The sequence below is a fragment of the Pseudonaja textilis genome, chromosome 2 (genome assembly GCF_049901715.1).
Source record: "Pseudonaja textilis isolate UNSWEBS1 chromosome 2, rPseTex1.2, whole genome shotgun sequence".
Lineage (NCBI taxonomy): Eukaryota > Metazoa > Chordata > Lepidosauria > Squamata > Elapidae > Pseudonaja > Pseudonaja textilis.
This window is the reverse complement of record NC_141991.1, coordinates 26562090-26573594: the sequence shown is the minus strand read 5'-3', so window position 1 is coordinate 26573594 and position 11505 is coordinate 26562090. Positions and strand designations below refer to the sequence as shown.

Here is an 11505-nt window from a genome sequence, read left to right as displayed (position 1 = left end):
ATTTCACTAAAAGCTAGTTCATTTCTCATTTGTACAATGTAAAAACATAGGAAAAGCAGTACTGATAAAGATCAAAGGCTATCTCTTCCACCAGTACCAATGTCACGTCCAGAAGCAGAATATAAGCAAAAATAGTATTTGTCCCCATCATTTCCCCCAGTAACTGAAACTGAGAAGCCTATTGCTTCTGATACTGGAGATAATATGTAGCCTTCATACTGAGTAGCCATTGATTCTCTATGAATTTGTCTCATAAAAGCCATGTAAGGGGACCATCTAGTCAACTGAGCTTCACAAATGGTTTGGAAAGCACAATTTTTAAAAGTAATTTGGAACAAACAATTAAATGTTAAAAGATAATGAGTATTTTTTTTCCAAAGGGAGTGAAACATATTAAGGTTGTAATCCTATATACATTGATTCAGTGTAATTTACTTTTGAGTATACATATAGGATTATTTTGTAGAATATTATGTATAGTATCGAAAAATGAAATTATGAAATTGGGAAATAGATACTAATCAATTGTGTTAAAAAAAGAGGAAAAATGTAATCTTATAGGTAGTTTTTTTATTAGATCGCTTCACCAGTAATATGGATCAGTACGGTTTAGCACTAGAGTATGAAAATTACACACCTGTAAAAACGGCATCTAACAGCTATGAAATTAAGAAATTCTTTTCTCCATCATATAACATACTGTAAAGACAGTGGTTGCGTTCCAGAAACTTAAGGAACTATACATGTAAATGTGAATTGTGTATGAATTGGAAATATTGCTAAATACTTTTGGAATAAAATGATCTGATTGAACATTGTTGCACTGTAATTAAATTATCCGTAGTGGAAATATGATCAAAATATTTTCTTGAAATAAGAATGCGATTAAAAACACCAGGGAATTAATGGAAGTATAAATTCAAGATCTGAAATTGAATCACAAATCTGAGTTGTTTTGCATTTTGGGAATATAATTTTATGTGTTTCATAGAAAACACTTCATTGAACTTTATGAAGTCAAAAGAATTCCACACAGTGCAGAGCAGCTGTTAAACTGAATTTCGGTAGCTTTCCAAAATTTATCTAGCGATCACTAGTTTGAGAGAAAATGAAGAATACTACTCATCCATGTTACTGGAAAACAAAAGAACAATAACAGTATGCAAATTAAACAATGAATATTGGAATATGTCAAAGATACAGCATTTTTGTTAATGTGAATCAAAAATATTTCTCTGGCCTAGCATCCAAGATTGTAAAGCCAAGGCTTATGAGAATTAATTAAACATCATGATATTTCAACTAATAAGTAGTGTGTCTGTTGTCGTGGAATGTCATCAGGATTTGTTTGTTTTCTTTTGTATTATATCTCTATAGGCAGTTAACACTGATCATATAGTGCAAACTAGATAAAATTGTGTTTCACTGTGTGAAATAAACAGAGGTGCAAATGCTCAGTAGGATACCATTAAGACGTAAAATGGCAAAAATAAATATCAAAACTTTTTATCAGTGTAAAAAAGTAATTGGGTTATTGTATAACCTAGAGTCTGGCAAAAAAGGCCTCAAAAAGTTCAGTCTTCAGAAATTCCACAAATTAAGTGCCTTTAAGTATTCCTTTTAGACAAGAGATTCCATACTTTCTGCAGGATCCGATTCTTCACTGGCCATAACAACACCATTTTTGTCCATTGCCATGGGGCCATTTCCATTTTCTTTAGTGCTGATCAGGCTTAGCATTGCTTTGTAAAGAAATTGGTACTGCTCCTAGAACAAAAAAGATCAAAAGGTGTTAAAACTACCTAAGATTTAAGCAAGCAGAATGTTGTATTTATTTATTTGATTGTTATGCCACCCATCTCAACTATGGATAGTATGGATACAATAAAAAAGATAATACAAGACAGTTGGGGCTCCAGGCCATTGGGGCTCCAGGCCATGTGGCAGAACAAAGTTTTCAGGCTCTGTTAAGAATGTGGGGTCAGACCTCTCTTCCAATGGGAGAATATTACAGAGGGTGGGGGCCACAGCAGAAATTCTCCTGTGTCCCAACAATTAACATGATTTGGCAGATGGGATCCAAAATAGGCCACTGGAATGAGTGGGGTGGAATACTCATGTCAGGGTGAGATGATTGCTCAGATACCCTATGTCCTACTTGTAAAGGTACAGGTAGTCCTTGGTTTAATGACCACAGTTGAGCCCAAAATTTCTGTTGCCAAGTGAAACAGAAGTGAATTTCACCCAGTTTATGACCTTTCTTGCCACAGTTGTTAATTGAATCACTGCAGTTGTTAAGTTAGTAACATGGTTGTTAAGGGAATCTGAATTCTCCATTGACTTTGCTTGTCAGAAGGTTGCAAAAGGAGATCATGTGAGCCTGGGACACTGCAATCATCATAAATATGAGTCAGTTGCCAAACGTCACAGGACCATGGGGATGCTGCAATGGTTGTAAGTATGAAAAACAGTCATAAGTGACTTTCAGTGCTGTCGTAACTTCAAATGGTCACTAAATGAACTGTTGTAAGTCGAGGACTACTTGTAATGACCCAACTGAATTGGATCCAGAAGCAAACAGGCAACCAGTGCAACTCGTGTAACAGCAGTGTCACATGTGCCACCTGAGGGGTCAGTAGAAGTGTCCATGCTGCTATCTTGTATTTTATGTCCAGATTGGATTTTCCAGAGTGCTTTGTTTTTGCCTGTTACAATTCCAGTTGAAGCCCAAACAAAGTTTTTTTTTTTACTCTTCACAGATCTCAGTAAGCTTTACATTATGGTGTAACTCTCACTTCCCAAAATGGTGCAACAGTTTGTCTTTCATTTTTTTAAAATAATTTATGTGAAACTATATTGTTAGCCCTCCCCAAAAGAATGCATCACAATTTTCTTCAGTGTTTTTCCATTCACTTTCAATCATTAATTAGAGCATGTATAAATGATCTTGTCTTGCCATTGAACAAGGCTGCTTGCTTGCATGCATGAAGTCTCCAGTAAAAAGCCTCTGCATGATAATATGAAAGAGAGGGCATATTCACCTACAGTGTCCCTAAAGTTATGCATATTGCTGAAGAATGGTTCTTAGGATGGAATCCAATGATCTTATTCTACAAGACAGAACTATCAGTAGAAAAGAAGAGCCTGTGGAATAAATTATGGGAGAATAAACTATGCTTCTCTGTCAATAAATACATGTAATATTAAATTTATTTGCTGCCCATCTCACTCTGCAAAGCAACTCTGGGATCCATTAAAGGAAAAAGAGCACTGATTTCACGGTTCAGCTGTGCATATGACTAGACAACAGCACATGGAGAAATCCCATAAGAAAAGCAGGCAAAAAATAGTTATGTATCATATAATCTCACATGAAGTGACTCTGGACAGCAAATGGCACATAATTTTTTTTAAAAAGATAACATATTTGAACCAAGATGACAAGAATTTAGGACTGCACAAAATCCATGCAAGGATTTTAATAGTTCTCATTTATTGTTGAATGATTTCTTTGTAAACCACAACTATCTTTCTCAGTTTCAAACTTACAATGTCTGTAAATACTCCAGGCCTCATCAGATTGATCATTTTTGCCACCTGGAAAACATCAACAGCATTTTCATTTTCCAGTTGCTGAGACAGGGTAGTCAGAGCACACAATGTTCCAGCTGCCACTGCTCCATACCTGAAAAACCAAAGAATAATTTTATTCCCTATAAGAGATCCAGGCAATGTCTTATCAGGCTGAATGGAAACTTTTATGTCTCTATGTCCAATTTAATTTTTCTTGAATTTCCTCCTGAGTTTTTATCAAGTATTTATTCTCGGAGTAAAATAAGAAATGATAAGGATGGGTGCACATATGGAAAAATATATTTTCTGCTACATTTCCTCCAAATGCAATTAAAAGCTGAACTTATACCTAAAACATGAAAATAAAATTCAGTGAATATAATAAATACTAGAATGGATTTACCAAAAAGGTAACCTTGCAGTGTTAAAAATAAGCTTGATTTTTGGGGGGTGGGGTCTGACAAAATGCTCAAATCAATAACTATTTTTAAAACAATTTTTAACAAGGCAAGCTCAGCAAAATGATTACAAACCAGATGAACATTAAAATTAGCCATGGCTTAATACAAGTTGGCAAAACTATCTCTAATCTTATACCTTTGTAAGTCATGGAACAATATAGATATTTAAAAACTCTTCTATTCATATTAACATTCAGTATAAAATTGGATACAGAAGAATATCTATGAAACTTTAAACAGAATTCTAATTTTCCTAGAGAAGTCAATGAGACCTTTAACTTCCCTCCTAGTTTGAATGTTCACAAGATTTTATATTTCTTATATTTTCTCCAATCTTTATAAAAATTAATTCAGAGAATATACATACTCATCATGAATGATGGTTGGGCCATCTCTTGTTAAGGCCTCTTCCTTGATTATATTGATAAGCTCAAAGGTACTGCTGATTGGGGCATCTGGATTTGGCCATTTAGGGCACTGAAAGTGGCGAACTTCCAAAACGTAATCATCCTGAAATAAAAACCAGCCCAACTATTCACCATATTAATTTCTTTTCTGCAGTTGAAATAACTACATTTTATACCTTCAGCCTCAACAGTGTATACATTTTTCAATATTTTTTTGGAAGGAGATGCTAAGATGACAACCAATTAGTGGGTCCTTTTATAAGCTTCTGCTATAATCTTATTTCCCCTGGTCCAACCCCTGTCCCCTTTTAAAGTGTTGTCCAGCGGCAAAAGAAAAAAAAGGAAGGAAAGGAAAGAACCCAGATAAGCCTTAATAATAATATTGGGGTTTAAAACTCCAGTAAGGCAGTGAAGCAATGAGAATCAACTCCCATTTCCCCAATAGAAAGATATATTTTGAGTGCCTGTCTTAAGTAGAGGAGCTTCTCCCATAGGAGTCCCTTTACACATTACTTAACAGTAATTCTTTGATAGAGGAAGAACAAGTATTTCTCTCTCCAAGAAATCAGAAATGAATTAATTTCTGTTGCTAAAGAATGTCACAATCTCACCAGTTGTATATAAAGAGAAAATGCTAGTTTTGTAAAAATGGTTTTTTTAAACTCTTCCTCAATATTACTAGAAAGAAAAAAGGTGATTCTTAGTAGCACTTAATGGTGTTATGACCTCTCTTTGCTCAACTTTGGGGAGTATACTCCAGTTGCTATAGTGATATCGCTGAAGTTGCTCCATACCCTATTTTTAAAAATTTAGGTGACATTTCTGCATTGATAAATTCCTCTTATGGGTGTTGCATGTTATTAAACTGTATGTTGAGTCCAAATATAATATCTAGACAACTAGGATGGTTAGATAACACTTGTACTGCATATTTATTACATGTGAAAATCCAGATGCATTTATTTACTACACCATTGCAAAAAACACAAAAGGCAAATCTTACACATCAACTAATAAAATAAGGAATTGTGTTACATTTTAATTATTCAAAAATAAAGGAGAAGATTTGTAACTCAGGGTGGAAATGAGAGGTCCTTGCTGCTCTCTGAGCTTGACTGTTTCCTTCCACATGTTTCATTACTCAAACTAGGTAACAGTGCACTGATGATGTAACTTAGTTTGGGTAATGAAACGTCTGCAAGAAAAAAAAACAAGCTCAGAGAGCACCAAGGACTCCTCATTAAAAATAAAAGTAAAATAACATAGAAATGGCACTTGATTATATAACAGTCCCAAATGTCAGATAATCAGTCAGCCAAAGAGCCATACATATAGGACATCCAGTCATTTTGCTGCAGAACATAACAAAACATGTTAAATATTTTTGGAACAACAGCTTAGTTTTTCTGTTAGCTGTTCCAAATGTCTTTTTAAAAACTCCTTTCAGTTTCAATATGAGCTCAGTTTCTTTTATAGAAAGTATTATATAAATGTATGTATCACCCATTTGTGATTTGAGATGATTGAACGGCTAATTTCTTCATTGTAGCATATGTTGCAAAATTGCATGAAATTTTTATAAATCTAAATTTACTGAGGAGGAATATCAAAATTTGAACCCAAAGCTGATTTGCTCTATCTCAGTTTCACACAGGACAAATTACAACCTAAATAAGTTGCTCTCAACAGGATCTGGGAGAACAGCTAGTTGAGTATGTATCATAAAATTTCGAGAGGAAAATATTGACCTTTAAAAACCTTATTTTTGGTTTTTTTTAAAAAAAATTGGACCTCAAACACATGGTGTTCTTGTTTGAGAAGTCGTTTTATGCTTAGTTCTTAAGTAAAAGCTTCTGTATTATTGCTTTCTATGGAAATGACATTCTATCCCAAAATTGGGATACTATAGAAACAATCTCTGAGAAGGAATAAAATGATATTGAGACCTTCATGACCAAAGACAGACCTCTGTCTGTAACCCATTGCAAATCATTCATCTTGAATATTAACCAACATCAGCAGGAGTTTGAATGAAAAGCAGACTTCAGATTCACCTCTGGAAGATATTTTATATACCTGAGTAGCCTCAAGGATGAAGTCATGGATGATGATCTGCTCCTCATTAGAGAGGCACAGACGGTCCTTGCTGATAAGGGTGACGGTAAATGCCTCGCAGTTCATGGATTCTTCCCGACTTGGCCAGTATACAAATTCATCTTCTGCCTGAAGACAATTGAATCAAACGGGAGACATTTGAATATATTGCTTTAATCTTTAAACAGGTAGAATTCACCAGATCAAAACTTCATTTAATTAGGCAAGACTATTAAATGAAGTCAAACTAATTTTCTGCAACATCCTTCCCTTAGAAAAAAAAAAGCCAACAGTATACTTGTCTTCATTACAGCAAACCTTAACCTGTAATTGGTTTCGTGGGGAGATGCTTATTTTACAACATTTAAACATTTATATATGATCCACATTTAAATGGATAAAAATTTCCCCAGAAAGAGTTATATAATTAGATATTGTTCCATAATGCCACGTGCCAGGTATTGCTGTAAAATAATTATTATTTGTTTTCTACCTATAAAATCATTTTGATGTTCCTTCAAAAATTTAAAAAGTTTTTTTAAAAATATTTTCACCTAAAATATCAGTAGATAAATCTTTTTTTTACTGCTTGATATGTAAAACATTTTTTTTTTTTGCTATACTGTCGCTGGAAGATGTACAAATTTTCCTGCTCTCAGCTGTATTTTTCCCAGGAGCCCCCAAACTTCATTGCATAATCTGGATTACAAAATTGTATTGTCTGGCTATAATTTTCATTGAAATAGAGGGAGAAGCAGATAAATAATCTGATTCCTTCTTATTGTGCTACCATACCAATATATAGCCTACGAAATGAAATAACTTACTAAACTCTGATTATCTGGAAGCATGACAATGATCTGTGCATTGTGATCCCAGATCATTCTCCAGAAGTCTTTAGTTGTATGTGGCAAGGGATGCTGTGTTATGATGAACTCATTGCTCCGATAGTAGCCCTTTAAAAGAAACAAACAGCAGTTTTTCATGAATGGAATAGTTTGGAAACATTAAACACCTTAGGTGAAGACCCAGAGGTGGTGTTCAGCAAGTTCTGACCAGTTCTGGAGAACTGGTAGCAGAAATTTTGAGTAATCCGGAAAACCAGCAAACACCACCTCTGACTGGAGATTTTACAGTATCCTTCCCCTATCACGCCCACCAAGCCACGCCCACAGAACTGGTAGTAAAAAAAATCGAATCCCACCACTGGTGAAGACAAAAGTAATTGAACAACTTTCAGGTTAATTCATCTGAATAACAATACTGAAGAACATTATATATTATTTTACTTTTGTTTTGTTTGTAGAGGTTTTGTAATGTTTTATATGGATTGTTCTTAGCCACCTATAATCAGTCAGTCAGTGAGTCTCTCTCTCTCTCTCTCTCTCTCTCTCTCTCTCTCTCTCTCACACACACACACACACACACATACACTCTGCCATATAAACTTTTAAAATAAACTGTAAAGAAAATTATAAATGTGGTATCCTTAACTGAATTGATTCTACCAGAAATTATCATTTTCAGAATGCATGCTTACATGATCAACTGTACTTTGAAGAAAGAAATAAGTGAACTACTGTTTTCAAATAATAGGAGTAAATCACTATTTGATTAAGTGTCATTTAGCATGTTTTACACAGATTCCTGCACTAGAATTTATTGATTCTGTATCACTTGGTTTTCAATGCTATTTCAATCTAACAACTCTGAGGAGCTTAAAATGAGATTGCACAGAGACATGTTGAACAATAATGCAAAATACACCATTAAGGGAACATATTAGTCTAGATACCTGGTATAATTTATTGTTCTAGAACATACAACCAATTCCTGTAGGGTTGAACATAACTTTTTAGCTACTACTCAGCCTTTCTTTCCAAGGGGGCTTGGGACAGACTGCTTAATTTTTAATTTATGCAAACTAATTTTTAAAAAAATTGTATGCAGAAATCTATAATGCTCAATATAGATCTCTTATTAAGCAAACATAATTTTAATGGAATACAAGACAGAACAATCTATAGAAACAGAACAATTGAATATTTGGATGTTTTCTCTGGATTTACTTAAAGATAAATGATTATTATCTTACCATGATATATGAGGCATTAATGTAATCAGTTCCCTTCATGCCAGGTAATGGTGCTAGTCCTACCCTTGCTCGTTCAGCTGCAGCATCAAACAAATAAATTATATGTCAAATAGATCTTAATAATCACAGTAGGACTATTTTAACAAAATCTAGTTTGCCCATGATCTGATTGAGATGATAAAATAACACAGATTAAATTGATAAAAAATTCACGTGAAAACATAATTTCTGAAATAAAATGTTACTTGTACTGTGTTTTATTGTCAAAGCCACACAATGAAAACTAATTCCATGAACCTCATTGAAAACATGGATTTTCAAACTTTTTCAGGCTGTGGAATCAGTTAAAAAAACATCCAGACTCTCTGTTGCCTGCCTCATATAGACATACATATACAGCATTTTCATCAGCACAAACAACCTGTCCTTTCCACTGTACCTCCAAAAACAAAACAAAACACCACCCTATTGGGGTGCCCTGTCCGTCTTCAACTAAACTTTTTTTGCCCTGGAAGCGTTTTCAGGAAACTGTAGGTAGACCAACTCCAGAAGACTGCACCTCTTTATTAGAAGGATTTTAGAATTTACGAAAGTCATTAACAGTTCTTCATGCAAGGACCAGTATAACTGAATTATGCTACAGTACAAGTGTTCCGGAGCTATTATATTTTGGTTAAAAACAAAAGTATTTGGCACAAGCCAACTTTTAATCAGGCACCTCAAATTCAAATATTGGTGTTTGGTCTGCATGCAGGTTTGTAGAAAAGTTCTAGTCAACCTTTGCTCTCGAATATAAAGCAATTGAATTCATTCCCTTTCCCACTTAATGCAAATATACTTTCACCATTTGCAGAATGAATTTATGCAGAGCAAGAATCAAATTCAAAGATGAGATCTTACATGGCACTACTGATGAGTTTCTGTTCTTCTCTTTGTTGCAATCTTTTTGGGCACTAAAGCATTCTATGTATTTTGCATTGCATTGCATAACCAGCTGCAAAATTTAAAACAGAAAAGGAACAAGATTAATTCTTGATCAGTCTTTTAAAACATAAACCTGCATATACTTTTCTATTTCTAAAAAAAAATAAAGAATTCTTAGAAAACCAAACTTTACAGCCTGTGGTCACATGATCGACATTTGAGTACTTTGCAGCTGAGTGGACTTCACAACCAGCAGTCAATGGAGGAGCTGGCCGTAAAATTGCAAGTCGCAATCACATGACCAAATTAATGACCAAATAGGAAGAGACTTTATAATCATGTCATTGTCATGTGATGCTTCACTCAGAGACAGTATTGCTGAGCAATGAAATTGCCAATTTCAATTGTGGTCCTTAAGAAGGACTATCTATATCATTCCATTGGTAGGAAGAATTCATGTTGTGTTGCCCCCAGAGCCCCCAAGATGACAGCAGGAGAGCAAAATAATGAGGTTTATGATGATGTGCCATTTTTGGATAAAATAAGGCATTGTTTCAATTATGTTAAGTGTTTGAGAAGCGTAATGTAACTTATTTTAGGTAAAACAATAACACACACACAGACCAAATTCTACCCTTCGCTCCCTTGCTTCAGTTTCTTGAAAATATATTTTAAAGATCCCTTCTACCTTATGCTAGAATGAGCTCTTAATTTTTTGATTCACTTATCTAGTTTCAACTGTAGACTAAATTCCCTAAGAAAAAAAAATCTCATTATGAGGGCGTCACAGAGAGCATTACTGTGGAGCAGATTCTGCAGGGCTGAACCATGACTTAAGGATATTTTCAGATAACAGATAAACAGAATTGGAAGGGATCTTGTAGGTCATCTAGTCCAACCCCCCACCCAAGCAGGAGACCCTACACCATTTCTGACAAATGGCAGTCCAATCTCTTCTTGAAAGTCTCAAGTGATGGCGCTCCCACAACTTCCGAGGGCAAGCTGTTCCATTGGTTGAATGTTCTCACTGTCAGAAAGTTTCTCCTTGTTTCCAGGTTAAATCACTCCTTGTTCAGTTTCCATCCATTATTCCCTGTCTGGCCTACAGGCGCTTTAGAAAATAGCTTGACCCCTTCCTCCCTGTGGCAGCCCCTCAAATATTGGAAGACCGATATCATGTCTCCCCTGGTCCTTCTCTTTAGCAGACTAGCCAAGCCTAGTTCCTATAACTGTTCTTTGTATGTTTTAGTCTCCAGTCCCCTAATCATCCTGGTTGCTTTTCTCTATACTTTTTCTGGAGTCTCAACATCTTTTTTACAATGTGGTGAACAAAACTGGATGCAGTACTCTAAATGTGATCTTATTAAGGCTTTATAGAGTGGTATTAGTACCTCACTTGATCTTGATTGTATCCCTCTGTTAATGCAACTTAGGATTGCATTAGCTTTTTTGGCTGCTGCTGCTGCACACTGCTGGCTCATATTTAGCTGGTTGTCCATTTAGGCTCCAAGATCCCTCTCACAGTTACTGCTATTGAACCTGGTTTCACCCAGTCTATATGTGTACTTTTGGTTTTTCTTGCTTAAGTGGAGGACTTTACTTTTCTCTACATTGAATTTCATTTTGTTAGATATGGCCCAGTATTCTAGTCTGTCAAGATCCATCTGGATCTTGAGCCTATCTTCTTGGGTGTTAGCTATTCCTGCCAGCTTGGTAAATTCCCCTTCTATTCCCTCATCTAAGTCTATTCCCTCATCTAAGAGTACTGGGCCTAAGACAGAACCTTGTGGCACCCCACTGCTTACTTTCCTCCATGTAGACTTAGACCCATTAAGGAGTACTCATTGAGTATGGTTTGTCAGCCAGTTGCAAATCCATGGTGGTGGTGGTGCTATCTATTCCACTTTTTTCTAGCTTACTAGAAGTAGGTTGTGGTCTACTTCGTCAATGC

The 11505-nt window shown here is 35.2% G+C and overlaps 1 protein-coding gene across 3 annotated transcripts in view; it reads right to left on the bottom strand.

The window, feature by feature from the left end:
- Positions 1–550: 550 nt before the first annotated feature.
- Positions 551–11505, bottom strand: part of PTPRG (protein tyrosine phosphatase receptor type G) — a 683006-nt gene continuing 672051 nt past the window's right edge. For all 3 annotated transcript variants that reach the window (XM_026721752.2, XM_026721760.2, XM_087923573.1), the window contains exons 23-29: positions 9531–9624; positions 8631–8707; positions 7363–7491; positions 6518–6664; positions 4402–4544; positions 3550–3685; positions 551–1767 (exon numbers count right to left, since the gene is read on the bottom strand). In XM_026721752.2, coding sequence (XP_026577537.1) covers positions 1621–1767; positions 3550–3685; positions 4402–4544; positions 6518–6664; positions 7363–7491; positions 8631–8707; positions 9531–9624 — 873 coding nt within the window. In that variant the 3' untranslated portion in view covers positions 551–1620. The remainder of the gene's footprint in view (positions 1768–3549; positions 3686–4401; positions 4545–6517; positions 6665–7362; positions 7492–8630; positions 8708–9530; positions 9625–11505) is intronic.